The sequence below is a fragment of the Coregonus lavaretus genome (genome assembly GCF_964263955.1).
Source record: "Coregonus lavaretus genome assembly, contig: HAP1_SCAFFOLD_3214, whole genome shotgun sequence".
In the NCBI taxonomy this organism is placed as follows: Eukaryota; Metazoa; Chordata; class Actinopteri; order Salmoniformes; family Salmonidae; genus Coregonus; species Coregonus lavaretus.
The window spans coordinates 40,454-66,633 of NW_028163357.1; the positions used below are offsets into that span (position 1 = coordinate 40,454).

General features: G+C 40.6%; 1 protein-coding gene across 1 annotated transcript; it reads left to right on the forward strand.

Annotated features, from left to right (window-relative positions):
- Window positions 1-345: 345 nt before the first annotated feature.
- Window positions 346-24,910, forward strand: LOC311118213 (methionine--tRNA ligase, cytoplasmic-like; the record flags this gene model as incomplete). Its single annotated transcript, XM_084193058.1, has 10 exons — window positions 346-593; window positions 9,074-9,164; window positions 9,378-9,456; window positions 9,846-9,977; window positions 10,238-10,313; window positions 11,163-11,359; window positions 12,249-12,358; window positions 22,414-22,530; window positions 23,869-24,072; window positions 24,638-24,910. Coding segments are annotated over exons 1-10 (1,382 nt in total), but the record flags the coding sequence as incomplete, so codon positions are not given.
- Window positions 24,911-26,180: the final 1,270 nt, after the last annotated feature.

Below are 26,180 nucleotides of genomic sequence, written 5' to 3' on the forward strand. Positions count from 1 at the left end.
ATCCATTTGAGCTTCGATGGGTATAAAATGTGCACAGCTGCATGCACTTTTACAGACTTGTGACATCACTCCACGTGTAGGTTATTATAATATTCATTCTCCTTCAGATGGTAAAAAGATATGTCTCGGTACATCAACGTATTTGGCCACCGATTGGCTAAAATATCCCATGTGATTTTGCATGAACCAATCAGATTTTGTGTAAGGAGCGCGTCAGTTTGTTGTAGCTACGTTTCAATACACACTGATGGGAATTGTGGTCCAACATAGTCTGATTGCATAGGTTTAACACATGTAGCGTACTGTAGAAAACTTCAATGTGCGCCATTTGCAAAAGGGGCAATTGACCGTGGTTGCATCAGCGCGTGGAGCAGCAGTTACCGGCAGAGTTACATGCTGTCAGATATTTTAATTGTCTTATAATTTCCAGTACTTTAGCAAGTTATATCTAGGTATTTCAGTCCAAAAGCAGTTGAATAGAGGCAGCTAGATGAAACTATTCGTGAGTGACGGAAATCCGCACTGTGTGAAGGTGTTAGCAGTGCTAGAACTTACTGGAGTCAAATGTGACGTTCAACATGTCAACCACGAAGGTAAGAGGACAGTTAGCTAGGCGTGCTAGATGCTAGGTTGCTAGCTAACTGGCTAACACATAGGATGTTATGCTTTTGAAAGTCAGATCATTGATACCTTTTACATATCCCATTGGTACTGTAAACAAACAAACAAAATAAGGACACCACTAGGCTAGTTAGCTAGCAGATTTGTTTTTCTTGTAAAGAGGAGCCATTCATTTCATGGAGCCTGCCCGTCATGTTTGACACTGACAAATCAGATCCATCGACTCCACTTCTGTGGAATGTCAAGATTGATTGAATCTCAGAATAGAAGATAAGTATTCGGATTGAAGGGTAATGACAAATTCACCTAAGTACTATCAGCCAGTCACAGAGCTGGCACACAAGATCACATCCACTGCCCAAACACACACGCATACATACATACATACATACATACATACATACATACATACATACATACATACATACATACATTAAATCATTAATTGACCAGCTTGACCTGTGACAGCTGAGAACTGACCAGAAAAGGCTACAGCTAGGTCTATTGCCATGATTGTGTTGTTCCAACAATATACAGTACTGCTGTATGCCTCTTTCCCACCAGGTAAACACAATGTAGAGACAGTCCTCTGCATATTTCGTCTAGTGGCTTTACATTGTTTACATGGAATGCAGTCACTGAAAAAAGAACACAGATAGCTAGACCTTAGGTTTCTTAACACTAGAACCGCCATAGGCAAAGGCCACTGAGGTTAGATTTTTGTAAAAAAAAAATAAACCTATGCCCTGTTTCTTCACTCTTTTCCTAAATGTTTGTATTTTACACTGCTCATTTGTCAGAATTGTCTCTTTTTATGTTTTACTTTGTAAAAATAAGCTGTTACAGGACTGTTTTTATTTACTGTAACTCTATTACTAATCAAATTCATTGTAAGGGAAACAAAAACATGCTATGTGTTGCAGTAGGCCTTTAGAATAATGCAAAAACATATCCTTGAAGCTATCCAACTTGGGCAGGCTTTGCAGCCAGTCAGCCTGCAAAGCCGGCCCATAGAAACTATACCGAAACTAATTCCACACATAATAAGAGTTGTTAGCATATAGGCAAGATTAAATTGACAATAATCTGATGAGTGACAATATTAGGCCTATCAGTTGTCAAATTGTACATGAAGAGATTGGCGCATCTTGTAATTGACAGATGCAGCGAAAGGAGCATCACTTTATCAAGTCCTCCTTCAGAGTCACATGCAGGTAAAACATTGTGATTTCTTTATAGTGTCAGAAAGAGCATATTCTGCCGTTTCTATGACACTTACCTTTGTCAAATAACTCTCATAATTCAAGAGGTGCAGCTCCATTTCCAAATGTAACTTTTTCCAAGAGTATCTGTGCTTTCCATGCATTCAGCACATGGCCACTAACGCGGCAGCATTGCTCTGGCTACTAAGCAACATACAATTAGAATATGCAATTTATTTATGCAATTCATCCTTTACAATTGTTCATGCACTGTTGTTTTTGTTTAGGAATACAGCAAATCATTTCACCTGCGCACCTGGCTGGTTATATTATTATCTTTTTTCATTCCTATTTTGTCAAAAGAAGCTGTAACTGGACTTTATTATGTACTCTAACTCTATTTCTAATCAAATCTCCAAATTAAGCTGATCAAATGGATTACACTGTAATGTTTTTATTGTAAGGCAGGGGTGTCAAACTCATTTTAGCTCATGGGCCACATGGAGGAAAATCTATTCCCAAGTGGGCCGGACCGGAAAAATCATGGTATATATATATATATATATATATATATATATATATATATATATATATATATATATATAACTTAAAAACAACAACTTCAGATTGTTTTCTTTGTTTTAATACGATCAACATACAACATAAAGCTGGAGCCTGAGGACATTGTGTCCAAAATAGTACAAGCACAACATCACTATTAATCATAAAACACGTCAAGTTTATTTGAAAATTCTAAAGAAAAAGAACACACAAACACACAATGCCTCAGTGATTAACAGAACTGTTTCACAGATCACAGAACTATATCAGGGTGTCATTTCTCAGGCAGAAATGTAGATAAAAATAATGAAATCCTGTTCCCCAAACAAGTGCAAGAACCACAGAGTCAAGAATAGGTTAAATATACAAATAAAATAAAAACAATTAAAAACAATAGCCCATCAACATAAAAACATATAAACATAAAGCTGGAGCCTGAGGACAGTGTCCAAAAGCACAACATCACTATTAATCATAAAACACCTCAAGTTATTTGAAAGTTCTGAGGACAAAGAACACACAAACACACAATGCCTCAGTGATTCACAGAAGTATATCACAGATCACAGAACTATATCAGGGTGTCATTTCTCAGTCAGAAATGTAGATAAAAATAATGAAATCCTGTTCCCCAAATAAGTGCAAGAACCACAGAGTCAAGAATAGCACATCAACATAAAAACATATAAACATAAATCTGAAAGCGTTGCTCAAACTCCCGTAACAGTCCCGTTATTTTATCTTTGAACCGCTTCATGTCTGCCACATACATTTACATTTTACATTTTAGTCATTTAGCAGACGCTCTTATCCAGAGCGACTTACAGTTAGTGCATACATTATTTTTTTTTCATACCCCCTGTGGGAATCGAACCCACAACCCTGGCGTTGCAAACGCCATGCTCTATCAACTGAGCTACATCCCTGCTGGCCATTCCCTCCCCTACCCTGGACGACGCTGGGCCAATTGCACGCCGCCCCATGGGTCTCCCGGTCGCGGCCGGCTACGACAGAGCCTGGATTCGAACCAGGATCTCTAGTGGCACAGCTAGCACTGCGATGCAGTGCCTTAGACCACTGCGCCACTCGGGAGACTATGTTGGGTCGCGCACACATTTTTCAGACAGGGGAAGTGAGCTGCATCACCACCGGCAAGTTGCGTCTTCCACAATGACAGCTTCAACTTGAAAGAACGTATGCTGTCATAATACTGCGTGACAACTTTGTTGCGCCCTTGCAGCTGTTTGTTCAAGTTATTCAGGTGCTCTGTAACATCCACCATAAATGCAAGGTCCTGCATCCATTCTGCGGAATGAAATTCTAACACTGGTTTGCCCTTTTCTTCCATGAACTGTTCAATTTCTTCTCGTAAATCAAAGAAACGCCTCAGCACAGCACCTCAGCTTAACCATCTTACCTCAGTGTGGTATGGCAGGCCATAGATGTGGTCTTTCTCTCTGAGAAGGCTGTCAAACTGACGGTGATTCAGGGTTCTGGATCGGATGAAATTAACAGTTTGGATGACCACCTTCATGACGTTATCCATCTTTAATGACTTGCAACACAAAGCCTCCTGGTGCAAAATACAGTGAAAAGTCAAAAAATCACGTCCTCCATTTGCAGATTGCACTTTCTCTCTGAACTTTGTCACAACGCCTGCTTTTTTCCCGATCATTGAGGGCGCACCATCTGTAGCCAGGCTGACAGCGCGGGACCAGTCCACTCCGACCCTGTCCAGCGCGCCGACGAGTGCGGTAAAAATATCAGCTGCTGTCGTTGTATCTGTCATCGGCACCAACTCCACGAACTCCTCGGTGACGGTCAATGTGTCATCAACTCCGCGGATGAAAATGGCCAGTTGTGCAACACCTGTAATGTCAGTGCGTTCATCAATTGCAACCGAAAACGCAATAAATGACTTTACTTTTTGCTTCAACTGGCTGTCCAAATCCACTGAAAGATCGGAAATCCTGTCTGCAACTGTGTTTCTTGTCAGGCTGATATTTGCAAAAGCCTGCCGCTTTTCAGGGCACACAATCTCCGCTGCCTCCATCATGCATGTTTTTACAAATTCACCCTCACTAAATGGTTTTGAAGCCACTGCGATTTCATTAGCAATGAGGTAGCTAGCTTTCACTGCAGCGTCAGTGATGTCTCGGCTGTGAGTAAACACAGACTGCTGTTTCTTCAGACCCGCCAACAGTTCATTCACCTTCTCTCATCTCCGCTGTCCTTGAAAGTTGTCATATTTGTCGGCATGAAGACTCACATAGTGGCGACGAAGGTTATATTCTTTCAGCACTGCAACATGCTCTGAACACACCAAACATACAGCTTTCCCATTCAATTCCGTGAATAAATAGGATGACCATTTTTCTTGGAACACTCTGCACTCTGCGTCCACTTTTCTCTTTTTTGACAGAGACATATTGGGGCAATGAGTGTGCCAAAGCACATAATGTTAAAAGTAGAAGCCGTAATAAATATCGCGGGCAAAACAAAGTAGCTCATTGGCTGCACGTGCTTGACCTACTTGCTCTGCCCCGGTATAAACAGTTTGCTTGCTTAACACAATTGCTATTGCGCCATCCAGTGGACGCAATTGGAACAGCAGTTTATTTTATTGAAAAATTGCAGCGCATTTTTATACTTTACAAAATTATTATTATTATTATTATTATTATTATTATTTTATTTATTTTTTTCTCCAAAATCATCTCGCGGGCCGGATTAAACCCGTTTGCGGGCCTGATCCGGCCCGCGGGCCGGACGTTTGACACCCCTGTTGTAAGGGAAACTAAAATAGTCTATAGAGCTACGTTGTAGGACTTTGTAGAATTATACAAAACATATCCTTGACTATCTAAACAAATAACTAAAAAAAAAAAAAATGTATTGATATATTTCAACAAATATTTGTTCATGCAATTAATCCTTTTGTAATAATTTATGCACTATTTATCAAGCGTTGGTGCTTATGTTTTCTGCACCTTGTGGGTTGATATGCGTCTGATTCATATGCTAAAGAAGACGTCCGGCAAAGTTCTGGGCATCTTTGAAAAACACTATGAAAAATCTGGGAAACCAGGTCTGCTATTCATAGCTGACTTTGAAAATGCTTTTGATAAAGTACGACTGGAGTTTATATATAAATGCCTGGAACATTTCAATTTAGGAGAATCTCTTATAAAATGGGTTAAAATCATGTATAGTAACCCTAGGTGTAAAATAGTAAATAATGGCTATTTCTCAAAGTTTTAAACTGTCAAGAGTCCCTCCTGTAGCTCAGCTGGTAGAGCATGGCGCTTGCAACGCCAGGGTTGTGGGTTCGATTCCCACGGGGGGCCAGTATGAAAAATGTATGCACTCACTAACTGCAAATCGCTCTGGATAAGAGCGTCTGCTAAATGACTAAAAATGTAAAATGTAAAGAGGAGTAAAACAAGGTTGTCCACTATCGGCATATCTATTTATTGTGGCCATCGAAATGTTAGCTATTAAAATCAGATCCAACAATTAATATCAAGGGATTAGAAATCCAGGGCTTAAAAACAAAGGTGTCATTGTACGCTGATGATTCATGTTTTCTTTTAAATCCACAACTTGGATCCCTCGACAGCCACATGGAGGATATAGATACATTTTCTAACCTCTCTGGATTACAACTAAATTATGATAAATGTACTATATTACGTATTGGATCACAAAACATTTTAACTTTTACATTACCGTGTAGTTTACCAATAAAATGGTCTGATGTGGATACTCGGTTTACATAACCCGAAATAAATAAATGATCTCACTCCAATACATTTTAATAGAAAGTTAGCAAAAATAGATAAGATCTTGCTACCATGGAAAGGTAAATACCTGTCTGTTTGTGGAAAAATCACCCCGATTAACTCTTTAGTAATATCCCAGTTTACCTATTTGCTTATGGTCTTGCCTACACCTAGCAAACTTTTTTAAAAATTATTATATGAGAAAAAAATATTCCATTTAATTTGGAACGGCAAGCCAGACTAAATTAAATGGGCCTATTTATATAATGAATATGAATTATTAAATATTAAAGCATTAGACCTCTCACTAAAGGCTTCAGTCATACAAAAGTTATACTTAAATCCAAACTGGTTCTCTAGCAAATTAGTAAGAATGTCTCACCCTATATTCAAGAATGGCCTTTTTCCCTTTATTCAGATTACAACCTCTCACTTTGTTATTTGAAAAGGAAATAATCACTATTTCTAAAACAAACCATAGAAATGTGGTTTCAATTTCGTCCACCAGAAACGATAGAACAAATAATACAACAGATATTGTGGTTAAACTCAAATATACTAATTGATAATAAATAAAATAAAAACATTAAAAAAAAAAAAGAAAGGTATAATCTTCGTAAATGATATCATCGGTAGGACTGGTGGAGTTATGGCGCACATGCAGCTAACAAAAACATATGGAAATGTCTGCTCTACCCAAAATTACAACCAACTAATTGCAGCATTACTGCAGAAATGGAAGAGGAAAGTGGAAGATATAAAAAAAATTGGGGGAAAAAAAATATAAATAAATAAAAAGTGGAAGGGGGAAAAAGTAAGGAACTTGTCTGTTGGCCCTGCATTAAAGACCATAATTGGTTAAAGAAAATTGTAATAAATAAAAAAAGTATACCAGTTTAATTTAAGGACCCCCAAATTGACAGCCTTACCATATAGATTACAAAATAGTTGGGAAGAGATTTTTAATGTACCGATCCCATGGCACGTGGTTTATGAACAGATACGCAAAACGACACCAGATTCAAAACTTAGAATTTTTAAATTTAAATTATTATACAAAATTCTTGCAACCAATAGAATGTTATTTATAGGGGGGATACAACCTTCCCAGCTCTGCAGATTTTGCTGCGAAGAGACAGCATCATTAGATCATTTTGTTTTGGTACTGTCCATATGTAGCTTGTTTTTGGTCACAGGTCGAGGAATGGCTGAAGAATTGCAACATTTACCTGGAGCTAACCCTGCAGATAGCATTACTGGGTGATCTGAAAAGTCATAGTCAATCGATCAATAATATAATAATACTTTTAGCAAAAAATGTTTATTTTCAATTTACAATCTGTAGAAACAATGAGAATAGAAAGGTTCAGAACTTTTGTGAAACATCACAGCACAGTTGAAAAATGTCTAAAGCGCGTTCTTGCAGATGAGCAGGGACCATGGGCATCTTTCTTTTGGTGTTTTTCAGAGTCAGTAGAAAGGTCTCTTTAGTGTCCTAAGTTTTCATAACTGTGACCTTAATTGCCTACCGTCTGTAAGCTGTTAGTGTCTTAACGACCGTTCCACAGGTGCATGTTCATTAATTGTTTATGGTTCATTGAACAAGCATGGGAAACAGTGTTTAAACCCTTTACAATGAAGATCTGTGAAGTTATTTGGATTTTTACTAATTATCTTTGAAAGACAGGGACGTTTCTTTTTTTTTTCTGAGTTTATATATATATATGTATATACTTTTTTATTTTTTTAATACAGAAAAAAGGTTATCATATGTATTCCCAACAACACTAACTACTATTCTTTCTCAAAGCAGAAGGTGCCTCCTATGTTGGACGACAGAGACGCATCCAAAATTGATTATTCTCCATGGTTGGGTCCTAATGCTGTAATCATAATACCTACTAGCTCTCTCTCTATCTCTCTGAAGCTTCTACATGATTGAACTGCTCCGTGAGCTGATTGTTTCTAGCTGGTGGCTGAACTGTCCAGCTGTGTGATTTGATCCTCCTGAGCTCAGCTGTGATTATATAGACTGACAGGGCTCTCTGTCGTACAGTCCAGGCTGCCCACCCTAACGCCTTTAGCTGTCGGATCCTTGTGAGCGGTTAGATCATATAGGGAGAATCTCAATTGCATACTCCTTGCGTCCTCTCCTCGACTCCTCTCTCCTCGCGTCCTCTTTCCTCTCTCCTCGCCTCCTTCTCAAAACCCATTGGATGAGAAAGCCAGAGGTCCCTCCCCCCTTACCTTCTCATAAATGGGTTTTGAGAATGACGCGAGGAGAGAGGACGCGAGGAGAGAGGACGCGAGGAGAATGCAATCGAGATTCTTCCATAGATGGACAGACAGACAGACAACACACACTGACAGAAAGGACAAACTGGCACTTGTCTAGTCCTCTCTCTCTAGTCCCTAATTTAGCTAGCTAGTAGTTACCACACAGATTATTGCCAATCCTCCTCAGTTTTACCCACCGTAGACTGTAACAATAGGTCTTATCGGATTGAGTTCTGATTAGTTTTCAGGTGAAAAATGAATTCAAAGAATTGATGATGACGACTGAATATGTGACCAATGATCCCTTTAAACCTTTAAGATCCACTATCAATGTTTAGCCCTCCAAAGGACAAAAAAACACGACTCCATTACTGTGCAATAACAATCTTTACTACTACACACAGGTTTAAGGGCAACTTCATGAAACGTGGTTGATAGCGAATATGTTGGTTCAGTTGTTAACTGGTACTTTGATGGTGGGTGAGGTGAGGCTTCCCCCTTGCTATGTAAAGTGCTTTGGGTGTCTAGAAAAGTACAATCTATTATTATTATTATTATTATTATTATATTATTATTTTTATTATTATTAATGAAATGTAGGCTAATGGTTGCATGTTGTTGTGTTTCCAGAGAGAGTGGTGCCCTACCTCAGCCGTCCAGCCGTGCCTGCCCTGCTCCTCCCCAGTGGAACATACCTGTTCAGCCCCAACGCCATCTGCCAGTCAGTACACCTGCTCTGTCATCTATACTAATAATGTATTCCTCCACTGTATAGGCTTAGACATTCACACTTAAGCCTTACTCCGTAGGCGGTCCTTAAGATCGTCATGGATATGATAGCTGATTTAATGTTGTAGCTGTGCGATTACCTGGTCTGTGTCGTTGTAGAGGTTCCCTCAGTCATCCAGTCTTTAATCCATGTGTCCTTCCTTAGGTACCTGATGGAGGTGAATGGACAGGGATCCAGTGATCTCGTCAACCAGTGGCTGGAATGGGAAGCTACAGAACTACAGGTAAGGATGTCTGATAAATCATCAGCCATGATGCTCCCATCTATAGTGACTTCCTGGAAATCATCAGCCATGATGCTCCCATCCATAGTGACTTCCTGTGAAATCATCAGCCATGATGCTCCCATCCATAGTGACTTCCTGTGAATCATCAGCCATGATGCTCCCATCCATAGTGACTTCCTGTGAATCATCAGCCATGATGCTCCCATCCATAGTGACTTCCTGGAAGTGTACAACAAGAAGCCATGTATATTAATTGAACAGACAAGTCACATTCTGTTTGAATCTTTGCAGATGGTGTCTAACGCTTGTTCTGTGTTGTACAGGTGTTTGTTTTATAATCTATTATATGATATTAATAAAGTTTTGTATTATTATTGCCTCTCCAGCCTGCACTGACGCAGGCCCTCCACATGGTGGTGCTGCAGGGGAAAAGAGCAGAAACTACCAGTGTTCTACAAGGACCTCTCAGCTACCTGGACCAGAGCCTGAGCAAGAGGAGCACGCTGTTCCTCACTGCTGTACGTCAACTCAACACACACACACACAACTTCACACACGCCTTCACAACTCAACACACACCTTCACACACACCTTTTTAAATCTGAGTGAAAACACACACATGAATGTCAAATATAGAGTCCAATGACATTCACTTCTGCTTCTGCTTGCATTTTTGTGTATATGCTGTGTTACTGTAAAGCACTTACTGACAATTGTTGATGTAAAAACGGCTTTATGAGGACATTTGAATGATTGGTTGAACTGGGCTGTGTTTCAGGAGATGGTTTCAGTGGTAGATGTGGTTCTTTGGGCAGCTCTCTACCCCATCCTGTCTGACAGCAGTCTGGTATCAGGTGAATTATACTTTTTTTTTTTTTTTAAATGAGCAATTGATTTAGTTTGTGTTATATAGTGGTGGAGAAAGTACCCAATTATCATACTTGAGTAAAAGGTAAAGAAACTTTAATAGAAAATGATTCAAGTGAAAGTCACCCAGTAAAATACTACCTGAGTAAAAGTCTAAAAGTATCTGGTTTTAAATATACTTAAGTATCAAAAGTAAAAGTATGAATCATTTCAAATTCCTTATATTAAGCAAACCAGACGGCACCATTTTCCTGTTTTTTTTATTTATTGATGGATAGCCAGGGGCACACTCTGACACTCAGACATCATTTACAAATGAAGCATTTGTGTTTAGTGAGTCCAACAGATCAGGGGCAGTAGGGATGACCAGGGATGTTCTCTTGATAAGTGTGTGAATTTAACCATTTTCCTGTCCTGCTAAGCATTTAAAATGTAATGAGTACTTTTGGTTGTCAGGGAAAATGTGGTCCTCTGTAGCTCAGCTGGTAGAGCACGGCGCTTGTAACGCCAAGGTAGTGGGTTCGATCCCCGGGACCATACACAAAAATGTATGCACGCATGACTGTAAGTCGCTTTGGATAAAAGCGTCTGCTAAATGGCATATTATTATTATTATAAAATGTATGGAGTAAAAAGTACATAATTTTCTTTAGGAATGTAATGAAGTAAAAGTTGCCAAAAATATAAATAGTAATGTACAGATGCCCCCAAAAACGACTTAAGTAGTACTTTAAAGTATTTTTACTTAAGTACTTTACACCACTGGTGTTACGCTAAACTTCTGTCAGTGTATGTGTTTAACCGTGGCTTCCATTCCTCTCGGCCTTTTACTCTAGGTAATCAGACGGAGCTGCAGCGCTGGTTTGAGCGTGTGGGTGTGTTGTCAGCCTGTGAGTCTGCATCCCAGACAGTACTACAGGGGAAGGGACTGAAGGCTGAGTCTCTGAAGACCTACATGCAGAGACAGCCAGCCCCACACCATGGTCCGGGACAGGTTCAGGGTAGAGGCACACAGCCATGCAACAGCCCTGAGGTAAACTAATACATTTAGTGTTTAATTGGTTTTAACACCAATCCTGGGAAACAACCGTAGACCATACAATAGGACAGTTTGGTACCATTTTTGAGGTTGCAGATGGTACAGTTTGGACATGTACGATTTATTTGACAATTTTAAAACAATTTGGAGATTATATTTATTTTACAATTTTAAAACACAATTCACACTCCTAATGTAATTGTCATTGAGGTTAGCACAAAGTATTTTTTCCATTGTGGTCCTCTTTGGCCGACAATACATAGAGAGGAGGTGAGAGACTGGCCAAACTCCAAATCCACCCCTAGTCCTATTCTCTCCATCTCTCTCTCCCTCTCTCTCCCGCTCTCTCCATCTCTCTCTCCCTCTCGGTCTGCCTCTCACTCTAACTCTGTCTCTCTCGCTCTCTCTCCACCTCTCTCTCCCTCTCTCTCCCGCTCTCTCTGTCTCGCTCTCCCTCTCCCTCTAACTCTGTCTCTCTCGCTCTCTCTCCACCTCTCTCTCCCTCACTCTCCCGCTCTCTCTCTCTCTCCCTCTCACCTCAGATTCAGATTGCTTTATTGGCATGAAATACAATTTGTAGCTATTGGCAAAATAACTACAGTGGTACAGCATTTCAGTAAAACAGTACAATGCAATGAGGATAATGGAATCCAGTTCATTTCTGTAGTAATAATAATAATAATAATAATAGTACATATTATCATGTATACAGGTACAACACTACTGCTGTTCTATTGTGGAATCTTCAGTCGATACATTTCATTAAAGAAATATAAGAATTATAAAAAAATAAAATAAAGCAGCTCATAAATGAGTCTCTCTATCTCTCTCCCTCAGCATTACAGTTTGATGATGGGACTTGAATGTGTTTTCTGTCCTCCAGGGTGATGATGGTGATCGTGTGCTGTCAGAGGAAGAGATCCTGTCTGCAGCAGTCACCTGGGGTAAAGGACTGGCAGACTTACCCATGGTCACAGAGCGACTTCACCCTATGTGAGTACACTACATAATATCCAGTCCTAGGGTTCGCACGAGGTGCTTAAAGTACTTGCATTTGGCACTCTGAAATTCAAGTACTGGAATACCTTGAAAATCAGACATTTTCTCAAGTTGGTACTTGAAAAGAACTTGACTCCAAAATTAGAGAACAGATAATTATCAAATATGTTTATGAAAATATAAAAATGTATTGGTCTTGCGAGTTAAATTCCAGGCAGACTACTGAGTTTTATTTCCTCACGTGTTTCGTGCTGTGGTTGCCAGGCGAGCTCGCTCATTCCACCCACAGGTACACAACTGACTGATTAGGCGCCGCCAAACGTCACATCGATAGATAAAATGGCCGGGAAAATGTAGATTCAACCTGCTTTTTGTGCTTATGGAACGTTTCTGGGATCTTTTATTTCAGCTCATGGAACATGGGACCAACACTTTACATGTTGCGTTTTTATATTTTTGTTCAGTGTAGTTTACCCACCTTTATTTACCACTACATCACTGGACCCAACCAACCCACACTGTGTAAGGTGCAAAAAATGGGTCAGACTTTGACATTGTGAGCATGGGTGAGTCGGCCCTGAAGAGACCCATGAAGGGGGAAAGAAGCAACGCTGCATCCTGCGCTGGCGCCAGTTCTACATTTGACTTTTTCTCTGCAACAACCTCCAGAGCCTTTTTTTGCCAATCGCCTCATTCGTAGGGCGCCCGCGATATTCCGCTTATGTGTTTATCAAGCGGCAGCCATGCTCCCTGCCGTTCTGGTGTCCGTTCACGTGCCGTTTTCCTAACACAGCCCCACCCGCCCATCTCCTGACTGGCGACACTAAAGCTGTCAGTTGGAAGCAGGACACTTTTTCGTAGCTATTGAGTAGTAGATTCCCAAATGCCCAATACAAACACTGTCATTAAGCTGGAATTGTGTAGTAATGCGAATAGGAAATGTGTGTTCACCAGTAAGCATGTCCCAAAACTCTTCTCATCACTACTCAAATTACTAAATCATCAGTACTGACTTAAGTTACCATTCATGTATGTAGTACATAAGTAGTGAAACAATGTATTATTGAGTAGAACTTGTAAGTTAGTGATGAATAATATGTTTTTTAAAATGCGTTTTTCCCCCCATGAGGTTGTAGCGATATACTGCCATCTGGTGGCGACTAGAAACAATTGCATAAAATTAACTATTACAAATTGATGGTCCTTGAAAAGAAATATGAGTACTTTAAAAAGTACTTGAAAGTCCTTGAATTTGACTTGCCACTGTCTGTACGAACCCTGAGTCCCTATATTGTTCTTTATATAAGTATCTATATTGTTCTCTATAATAACAGTCCCTGTATTGTTCTCTATAATAACAGTCCCTATATTGTTCTCTATAATAACAGTCCCTGTATTGTTCTCTATAATAACAGTCCCTATATTGTTCTCTATAATAACAGTCCCTGTATTGTTCTCTATAATAACAGTCCCTATATTGTTCTCTATAATAACAGTCCCTATATTGTTCTCTATAATAACAGTCCCTATATTGTTCTCTATAATAACAGTCCCTATATTGTTCTCTATAATAACAGTCCCTGTATTGTTCTCTATAATAACAGTCCCTGTATTGTTCTCTATAATAACAGTCCCTATATTGTTCTCTATAATAACAGTCCCTATATTGTTCTCTATAATAACAGTCCCTATATTGTTCTCTATAATAACAGTCCCTATATTGTTCTCTATAATAACAGTCCCTGTATTGTTCTCTATAATAACAGTCCCTGTATTGTTCTCTATAATAACAGTCCCTATATTGTTCTCTATAATAACAGTCCCTATATTGTTCTCTATAATAACAGTCCCTGTATTGTTCTCTATAATAACAGTCCCTGTATTGTTCTCTATAATAACAGTCCCTATATTGTTCTCTATAATAACAGTCCCTATATTGTTCTCTATAATAACAGTCCCTATATTGTTCTCTATAATAACAGTCCCTATATTGTTCTCTATAATAACAGTCCCTGTATTGTTCTCTATAATAACAGTCCCTATATTGTTCTCTATAATAACAGTCCCTATATTGTTCTCTATAATAACAGTCCCTATATTGTTCTCTATAATAACAGTCCCTGTATTGTTCTCTATAATAACAGTCCCTGTATTGTTCTCTATAATAACAGTCCCTATATTGTTCTCTATAATAACAGTCCCTATATTGTTCTCTATAATAACAGTCCCTGTATTGTTCTCTATAATAACAGTCCCTATATTGTTCTCTATAATAACAGTCCCTGTATTGTTCTCTATAATAACAGTCCCTATATTGTTCTCTATAATAACAGTCCCTATATTGTTCTCTATAATAACAGTCCCTATATTGTTCTCTATAATAACAGTCCCTATATTGTTCTCTATAATAACAGTACATATATGGTTCTCTATAATAACAGTCCCTCCAGGATTTCACAGGAAAATGCTTAATTTTGCGGCACCAATTCTGACATTTTGCATGGCAATATGCAATGAAAATGCGCTGATGAGAGAGAGTTTGTGCGATGATTGGTGGAAATTGCGAGCCCTCCTTTTTGTTATGCGGTGATGGGTCAGTTTTATGCGATAATATTGCGAAGACTTAACTGTTTTTATGCTGAAATAGTGCAGTGATTGGTCAAATTTGATTTAGCAGAAAAACTTTTGCGATTGCGCAATCCTGGAGGGACTGATAAAGGCCTACACAGTGCAGGGACAAAGTACCTGCTGATGTTTTTCCTTCCTACCGGGTACTTCCACCACTCACCCAGGTCTGAATCACTCCTTGATTAGAATGAGGGAATGAAAACCAGAAGGGTTTCAGCCCTCCAGGACTGGCGTTAAAAAGCTATGGTGTACAGGAAGTGTTATATCAGTCACAAAAGGACATACGGAGGAGGAACATCCTACTGGCCAGTGCCTTACCGTACGTCAACAACGTCTATGTAGTGATTTACATTTGACATATTAGTCATTTAGCAGACGCTCTTATCCACAGCGAATTACAGGAGCAATTAGGGTTAAGTGCCATGCTCAAGGTCACACCGACAGATTTTTCACCTAGTCGGCTCGGGGATTAGAACCAGCGACCTTTCGGTTACTGGCACAACGCTCTTAACCAGTAAGCTACCTGCTGCCCAAATCGATACCTTGACTCCGATATGTAAAAAAAAGTGTGTATATATACAGTGCCCTCCACTATTATTGGCACCCCTGTTTAAGATGTGGTCGAGGACTTCCAAAAATTCTCCTTTTTTTTTAAACAACATAGAACCCAAATGCAAAAAAAGAGAAAAATCCAACCTTTTATTTAAGTACATTACTTTGGTGGTTAAAAAAAATCACACATTTAGAAAAATTAAAACTTGAAATCATGTGTCCCACAATTATTGGCACCCCTAACAATTCTGCTGGGAAAAATAAAATAAAAAATTAAATTAATTGTTCTGTAGTTGCTAAAGTTGGTCAGGGTATCTAGGAACTTTTAATTAGTAATTCATGACTTCCTGTTTCCCTGGGGTATAAATATGACGTGACACAGAGGCCTAATTCTCTTACCCATTTGTCAACATGGCAAAGACAAGAGAACACACCATTCAAGTAAGGCAGATTTGTGTCAACCTTCATAAGTCAGGCAATGGCTACAAGAAAATAGCCACTCGCCTTAACTTGCCCGTATCTACAGTCAGAGGAATCATTAAGAAGTTTAAAACAACTGGAACAGTGACAAACAAGGCTGGAAGAGGTCCCAAGTTTATCTTGCCACAATGCACAGTGAGGAGGATGGTAAGAGAAGTTAAAAAAAGTCCTAAGCTCACTGTCACAGAATTGCATCAAAGAGTGGCATCTTGGGGTCACAAAGTCTCCAAAACAACCATCAGACGCTCTCTACATGCCAACAAGCTGTTTGGGAGGCATGCAAGGAAAAAGCCTTTTCTCACTAACACTCACAAACGTAAACGTCTGGAGTTTGCTAAGCGGCACTGGGACTTCAACTGGGATCGTGTGCTTTGGTCAGATGAGACTAAGATTGAGCTTTTTGGCAACAAACACTCTAAGTGGGTCTGGCGTAAAACAAAAGATGAGTATGCCGAAAAGCACCTCATGCCCACCGTGAAGTATGGTGGAGGATCTGTGATGCTGTGGGCCTGTTTCTCTTCCAAAGGCCCTGGGAACCTTGTTAGGGTGCATGGCATTATGAACGCTTTGAACTACCAGGACATTTTAAATAAAAACCTGATGGCCTCTGCCAGAAAGCTGAAGATTGGTCGTCATTGGGTCTTTCAGCAGGATAATGATCCAAAACATGTGGCAAAATCTACACAAAAATGGTTCAGCAGTCACAAACTCAAGGTCCTCCCATGGCCATCTCAGTCCCCAGACCTCAACCCAATCGAAAACCTGTGGGGCGAGCTAAAGAGGAGAGTGCATAAGAGAGGACCCAGGACACGGGATGATCTAGAAAGATTGTGCAAAGAAGAATGGTCAAAGATCCCTCTCTCTGTGTTCTCCAATCTTGTGAAATGTTATAGGAGGAGATTAAGTGCTGTCTTGTTGGCAAAAGGGGGTTGTACAAAGTATTAACATCAGGGGTGCCAATAATTGTGGGACACATGATTTCAAGTTTTTTTTTTTTTTTTATGTGTGATTTTTTTTTTTTACACCAAAGTAATGTACTTAAATAAAAGTTTGGATTTTTCTCTTTTTTTGCATTTGGGTTCTATGTTGTTTAAAAAAAAAGGAGAATTTTTGGAAGTCCTCGACCACATCTTAAACAGGGGTGCCAATAATTGTGGAGGGCACTGTATATATATATATACAGTGGGGAAAAAAAGTATTTAGTCAGCCACCAATTGTGCAAGTTCTCCCACTTAAAAAGATGAGAGAGGCCTGTAATTTTCATCATAGGTACACGTCAACTATGACGGACAAAATGAGAAAAAATAATCCAGAAAATCCCATTGTAGGATTTTTTATGAATTTATTTGCAAATTATGGTGGAAAATAAGTATTTGGTCACCTACAAACAAGCAAGATTTCTGGCTCTCACAGACCTGTAACTTCTTCTTTCAGAGGCTCCTCTGTCCTCCACTCGTTACCTGTATTAATGGCACCTGTTTGAACTTTTTATCAGTATAAAATACACCTGTCCACAACCTCAAACAGTCACACTCCAAACTTCACAATTGCCAAGACCAAAGAGCTGTCAAAGGACACCAAAAACAACATTGTAGACCTGCACCAGGCTGGGAAGACTGAATCTGCAATAGGTAAGCAGCTTGGTTTGAAGAAATCAACTGTGGGAGCAATTATTAGGAAATGGAAGACGTACAAGACCACTGATAATCTCCCTCGATCTGGGGCTCCACGCAAGATCTCACCCCGTGGGGTCAAAATGATCACAAGAACGGTGAGCAAAAATCCCAGAACCACACGGGGGGACCTAGTGAATGACCTGCAGAGAGCTGGGACCAAAGTAACAAAGCCAACCATCAGTAACACACTACGCCGCCAGGGACTCAAATCCTGCAGTGCGAGACGTGTCCCCCTGCTTAAGCCAGTACATGTCCAGGCCCGTCTGAAGTGCATTTGGATGATCCAGAAGAGGATTGGGAGAATGTCATATGGTCAGATGAAACCAAAATATAACTTTTTGGTAAAAACTCAACTCGTCATGTTTGGAGGACAAAGAATGCTAAGTTGCATCCAAAGAACACCATACCTACTGTGAAGCATGGGGTTGGAAACATCATGCTTTGGGGCTGTTTTTCTGCAAAGGGACAAGGACGACTGATCCGTGTAAAGGAAAGAATGAATGGGGCCATGTATCGTGAGATTTTGAGTGAAACCCTGCTTCCATCAGCAAGGGCATTGAAGATGAAACGTGGCTGGGTCTTTCAGCATGACAATGATCCCAAACACACCGCCCAGGTAACGAAGGAGTGGCTTCGTAAGAAGCATTTCAAGGTCCTGGAGTGGCCTAGCCAGTCTCCAGATCTCAACCCCATAGAAAATCTTTGGAGGGAGTTGAAAGTCTGTGTTGCCCAGCGACAGCCCCAAAACATCACTGCTCTAGAGGAGATCTGCATGGAGGAATGGGCCAAAATACCAGCAACAGTGTGTGAAAACCTTGTGAAGACTTACAGAAAACGTTTGACCTGTGTCATTGCCAACAAAGGGTATATAACAAAGTATTGAGAAACTTTTGTTATTGACCAAATACTTATTTTCCACCATCATATGCCAATAAATTCATTAAAAATCCTACAACGTGATTTTCTGGATTTTTTTTTCTCATTTTGTCTGTCATAGTTGACGTGTACCTATGATGAAAATTACAGGCCTCTCTCATCTTTTTAAGTGGGAGAACTTGCACAATTGGTGGCTGACTAAATACTTTTTTCCCCCACTGTATATATATATATATATATAATTTTTATTTTTGTTTGGTAGCGTCAGCTGTACCTGCGCCAAAACGCCAGTATGTTTAATCATATAGCTTGTTCAACAACTTCTTTTTAAAATAGTGAGCCAACATGTTTTCAGCACTTATGTCCCTGATTGATCAAAACACATTTTTCTCATGCTCTCTCTTGTCCTAATGCAACAGACATATAGTGAGAAAAATGTTTGGAACATCAAATCGCAATAAAATCGCAGTATCGAATCGCAATACATTGAGAATCGCAATACATATCGGTACCTACAGTTGAAGTCGGAAGTTTACATACACTTAGGTTGGAGTCATTAAAACTCGTTTTTCAACCACTCCACAAATTTCATCTACTTTGTGCATGACACAAGTAATTTTTCCAACAATTGTTTACAGACAGATTATTTCACTTATAATTCACTGTATCACAATTCCAGTGGGTCAGAAGTTTACATACAGTGAGGGAAAAAAGTATTTGATCCCCTGCTGATTTTGTATGTTTGCCCACTGACAAAGAAATGATAAGTCTATAATTTTAATGGTAGGTTTATTTGAACAGTGAGAGACCGAATAACAACAAAAAAATCCAGAAAAACGCATGTCAAAAATGTTATAAATTGATTTGCATTTTAATGATGGAAATAAGTATTTGACCCCCTCTCAATCAGAAAGATTTCTGGCTCCCAGGTGTCTTTTATACAGGTAACGAGGTGAGATTAGGAGCACACTCTTAAAGGGAGTGCTCCTAATCTCAGCTTGTTACCTGTATAAAAGACACCTGTCCATAGAAGCAATCAGTCAATCAGATTCCAAACTCTCCACCATGGCCAAGACCAAAGAGCTCTCCAAGGATGTCAGGGACAAGATTGTAGACCTACACAAGGCTGGAATGGGCTACAAGACCATCGCCAAGCAGCTTGGTGAGAAGGTGACAACAGTTGGTGCGATTATTCGCAAATGGAAGAAACACAAAATAACTGTCAATCTCCCTCTGCCTGGGGCTCCATGCAAGATCTCACCTCGTGGAGTTGCAATGATCATGAGAACGGTGAGGAATCAGCCCAGAACTAAATGGGAGGATCTTGTCAATGATCTCAAGGCAGCTGGGACCATAGTCACCAAGAAAACAATTGGTAACACACTACGCCGTGAAGGACTGAAATCCTGCAGCGCCAAGGTTCCCCTGCTCAAGAAAGCACATATACATGCCCGTCTGAAGTTTGCCAATGAACATCTGAATGTTTCAGAGGAGAACTGGGTGAAAATGTTGTGGTCAGATGAGACCAAAATTGAGCTCTTTGGCATCAACTCAACTCGCCGTGTTTGGAGGAGGAGGAATGCTGCCTATGACCCCAAGAACACCATCCCCACCGTCAAACATGGAGGTGGAAACATTATGCTTTGGGGGTGTTTTTCTGCTAAGGGGACAGGACAACTTCACCGCATCAAAGGGACGATGGACGGGGCCATGTACCGTCAAATCTTGGGTGAGAACCTCCTTCCCTCAGCCAGGGCATTGAAAATGGGTCGTGGATGGGTATTCCAGCATGACAATGACCCAAAACACACGGCCAAGGCAACAAAGGAGTGGCTCAAGAAGAAGCACATTAAGGTCCTGGAGTGGCCTAGCCAGTCTCCAGACCTTAATCCCATAGAAAATCTGTGGAGGGAGCTGAAGGTTCGAGTTGCCAAACGTCAGCCTGGAAACCTTAATGACTTGGACAAGATCTGCAAAGAGGAGTGGGACAAAATCCCTCCTGAGATGTGTGCAAACCTGGTGGCCAACTACAAGAAACGTCTGACCTCTGCGATTGCCAACAAGGGTTTTGCCACCAAGTACTAAGTCCTGTTTTGCAGAGGGGTCAAATACTTATTTCCCCATTAAAATGCAAATCAATTTATAACATTTTTGACATGCGTTTTTCTGGATTTTTTGTTGTTGGTATTCTGTCTCTCACTGTTCAAATAAACCTACCATTAAAATTATAGACTTATCATTTCTTTGTCAGTGGGCAAACGTACAAAATCAGCAGGGGATCAAATACTTTTTTCCCTCACTGTATACTAAGTTGACTGTGCCTTTAAACAGCTTGGAAAATTCCAGAAAATGATGTCATGGCTTTAGAAGCTTCTGATAGGCTAATTTACATCATTTGAGTCAATTGGAGGTGTACCTGTGGATGTATTTCAAGGCCTACCTTCAAACTCTGTGCCTCTTTGCTTGACATCATGGGAAAGTCAAAATAAATCAGCCAAGACCTCAGAATAAATTTGTTTGACCTCCACAAGTCTGGTTCATCCTTGGGAGCAATTTCCAAACGCCTGAAGGTACCATGTTCATCTGTACAAACAATAGTATGCAAGTATAAACATCATGGGACCACGCAGCTGTCATACCGCTCAGGAAGGAGATGCGTTCTGTCTCCTAGAGATGAACGTACTTTGGTGCGAAAAGTGCAAATCAATCCCAGAATAACAGCAAATTACCTTGTGAAGTTGCTGGAGGAAACGGGTACAAAAGTATCTATATCCACAGTAAAACGAGTCCTATATCGACATAACCTGAAAGGCTGCTCAGCAAGGAAGAAGCCATTGCTCCAAAACCGCCATAAAAAAGCCAGACTACGGTTTGCAACTGCACATGGGGACAAAGATCATACTTTTTGGAGAAATGTCCTCTGGTCTGATTAAACAAAATAGAGCTGTTTGGCCATAATGACCATAGTTATGTTTGGAGGAAAAAGGGGGCTACTTGCAAGCCGTAGAACACCATCCCAACCATGAAGCACGGGGGTGGCAGCATCGTGCTGTGGGGGTGCTTTGCTGCAGGAGGGACTGGTGCACTTCACATAATAGATGGCATCATGAGGAAGGATAATTATGTGGATATATTGAAGCAACATCTCAAGACATCAGTCAGGAAGTTAAAGCTTGGTCGCAAATGGGTCTTCCAAATGGACAATGACCCCAAGCGTACTTCCAAAGTTGTGGCAAAATGGCTTAAGGACAACAAAGTCAAGGTATTGGAGTGGCCATCACAAAGCCCTGACCCAAGTTAAACAATTTAAAGGCAATGCTACCAAATACTAATTGAGTGTATGTAAACTTCTGACCCACTGGGAATGTGATGAAAGAAATAAAAGCTGAAAGAAATAATTCTCTCTACTATTATTCTGACATTTCACATTCTTAAAATAAAGTGGTGATCCTAACTGACCTAAAACAGGGCATTTTTTACTAGGATTAAATGTCAGGAATTGTGAAAAACTGAGTTTAAATGTATTTGGCTAAGGTGTATGTAAACTTCCGACTTCAACTGTAAGTATGGCGATAATATCGTATTGTGAGGTCCCAGGCAATGTACTGTACTGTAAACGGGTGTATTAGTACAGCGTTTCCCAAACTCGGTCCTGCCCGCCCCTGGGTACACGTTTTGGTTTTTGCCCTAGCACTACACAGCTGATTCAAATAACCAAAGCTTGATGATGAGTTAATTATTTGAATTGGCTGTGTAGTGCTAGAGCAAAGAACAAAATGTGCACCCCTTGGGGTCCCCTGGTCTGAGTTTAGGAAACCCTGTCTCTTTTCTTACCAGTCTTCCTAAGGAGGGCAAGAGGAACGTCCTAGTGACCAGCGCCTTGCCTTACGTCAACAACGTCCCTCATCTGGGCAACATCATTGGCTGTGTGCTCAGCGCTGATGTCTATGCCAGGTAGATAACACAACACTCTACACTCTACTCTACTCTACACTACACTACTCTACTCTACTCTACTCTACACTACTCTACTCTACTCTACTCTACACTACTCTACTCTACTCTACACTACTCTACTCTACTCTACACTACTCTACACTACACTACTCTACTCTACTCTACACTACTCTACTCTACTCTACTCTACTCTACACTACACTACTCTACTCTACTCTACACTACACTACTCTACTATACACTACTCTACACTACACTACTCTACTCTCCTCTACTCTCCTCTACTCTACTCTACTCTACACTACTCTACACTACACTACACTACTCTACTCTACTCTACTCTACTCTACACTACACTACTCTACACTACTCTACTCTACACTACTCTACACTACACTACTCTCCTCTCCTCTCCTCTCCTCTCCTCTCCTCTCCTCTACTCTACTCTACACTACTCTACTCTACTCTACTCTACACTACTCTACTCTACTCTACTCTACACTACACTACACTACTCTACACTACTCTACACTACACTACACTACTCTACTCTACACTACACTACTCTACACTACACTACACTACTCTACACTACTCTACTCTACTCTACACTACACTACTCTACTCTACTCTACACTACACTACACTACACTACACTACTCTACACTACACTACTCTACTCTACACTACTCTACTCTACACTACTCTACACTACACTACTCTACTCTACACTACTCTACTCTACTCTACACTACACTACACTACTCTACTCTACACTACACTACTCTACACTACACTACACTACACTACTCTACTCTACTCTACACTACTCTACTCTACTCTACACTACTCTACTCTACTCTACACTACTCTACACTACACTACACTACACTACACTACACTACACTACTCTACTCTACTCTACTCTACACTACTCTACTCTACACTACACTACTCTACTCTACACTACACTACACTACACTACACTACACTACTCTACTCTACACTACTCTACTCTACACTACTCTACTCTACTCTACACTACTCTACTCTACTTTACACTACACTACACTACTCTACTCTACACTACACTACACTACACTACTCTACTCTACTCTACTCTACTCTACTCTACACTACACTACACTACACTACACTACTCTACTCTACTCTACTCTACTCTACTCTACTCTACACTACAACACTCTACTCTACTCATCTCCCTTCTCTGATCTAGTCCTAACAGAGGCTCTTTTTGTGTTTATCTTTCTATCTCTTGCTCTCTCCTCTCTCTGTTTATCACTTACACATTCATTCTCTCCCTCCCTCCCCCAGGTATGGACGTCTGCGTGGTTGGAACGTGCTGTATGTGTGTGGGACTGATGAGTACGGCACCGCTACAGAGAACAAGGCCCGTGAGGAAGGTCTGACACCACAGCAGATCTGTGATAAGTACCATGCTGTCCACGCCTCCATCTACCAGTGGTTCCAGGTCGACTTCGACTTCTTTGGCCGCACCACCACAAAGAAACAGACTGAGTGAGTACCAGTAGTAGAACTCCATGTTCATCTTTGGATTATATAGGAGGATTCAGCACCTGATCTAAGTCTATACACTGAGTGTCCAAAACATTAAGGACACCTGCTCTTTCCATGACATAGACTGACCAGGTGAATCAACTCAATATTAGGAAGGTGTTCTTAATGTTTTGTACACTCAGTGTAGAAGGAGTTGACCACGTTGTTTAGCTTTTCTGCTTATTGCCATTTGTAGGTACAAGTACATGCATTGGGAGTGTGGTAGCTAGACATGGTACATATATTGGGAATGTGGGAGCCAGACATGGTACATACATTGGGAATATATTGGGAGTGTGGTAGCTAGACATGGTACATACATTGGGAGTGTGGTAGCAAGACATGTTAAAGGGGGCTGAAACACGGCTTCTGCTTCTGCTGTTAAAACATGGATTGAACATATCAAAACTGTTGTGTGAGTTCATTTTCTTCAGGGTTTGTACGGGTGCTTGAAAACCTTGAAAGTGCTTGAATTTTATTTGTGAATAAGTGCATGAACCCTGTTCCTTCTCTATCTCTCTCTCAGGATAGCCCAGAACATCTTCTGGCGTCTCCATGAGCGAGGCTTCCTACTTGAAGACATTGTGGAGCAGCTGCGCTGTGAGGCTTGCCAGCGTTTTCTAGCTGACCGCTTCGTGGAGGGAACATGTCCCTTCTGTTCTTACCCAGAGGCACGAGGGGACCAGTGTGACAAGTGTGGCAAGCTTATCAACGCTGTGGAGCTACGGGTGAGTGGATGGAGAGACCTTTTATATGGGGCACGTTCCACAGCTAAGGAGAGACGACGCAACAACCAATGGTTACGTGCCATGTCATCGCCTGGCAGATTGCTATAACATATGATGTGGTTACCTGATACTTAAAATACCTATCCAGGCATTGTAAGATCTGTCAGGCGTCAGCAATGTGTAAGCTCTGGAACGCGGCCATTATCTATCATCAATCAATTAATCAATCAATGGAGTTTACCTGATCCAGCCAGACCTGGGTTGAATACTTTCAAATACTTTTGCTGCGCTTGGTTTAGTTTTCCTGGTACAATGGAAGGAACCAATGGAATAGTCCCAAACGTCTGAACCCATTATGAGACAACGTCACGGAGACTGTAGCTAAGAATGAAAAGACAACGTCAAGGAGACTGTAGCTAAGAATGAAAAGACAACGTCAAGGAGACTTTAACTAAGAATGAAAAGACAACGTCAAGGAGACTTTAACTAAGAATGAAAAGACAACGTCAAGGAGACTGTAACTAAGAATGAAAATCCACACAAACTTTTCTGAGGATGACCAGATTTAGTGTAGGAGGAATTCTATAGCCTACTAATATTTCAATCACAATGACTCAATGAACAGAGCGACTCATCCACATTCTATCCGTCCCAAGCGGAACCAAAATGTCAATAACACCTATCGTTTAATTAGCATCACTCTGCTTGGCCAAAACAATAGAACAAAATGTATAAAACTTCACAATCTAATCAACACAATGATAGGAGCGCACATCTGGGCTGTTCCCGCTTTGAAATGAAATGACGCACAGCAACTCTGTAAAGAGAAATCCACGTACAGTAAAGACATCAAAATGTTCATCTGTTTATGAGCTATTGAAGGAATACAAACATGACAATTACATTCATATGGTTACATTCATTTAGTAAATTCAAGTTTCATCAGTCTTCACATCTCTGAGGGCGTCAGTAACCCCGGGGCGCCGTGGGAACGTCCCACCCCGGAGGCGCCAGCAAGTCGCCGACGCAAGGGTCACCCTCTTTCCCACTACAAGGCCTTAGTGATGTGACATCTCTCTCCTCCACTACAAGGCCTTAGTGATGGAATCTCTCTCTCCTCCGCTACAAGGCCTTAGTGATGTGACCTCTCTCTCCTCCACTACAAGGCCTTAGTGATGTGACCTCTCTCTCCTCCACTACAAGGCCTTAGTGATGTGACCTCTCTCTCCTCCACTACAAGGCCGTAGTGATGTGACCTCTCTCTCCTCCACTACAAGGCCTTAGTGATGTGACCTCTCTCTCCTCCACTACAAGGCCTTAGTGATGTGACCTCTCTCTCCT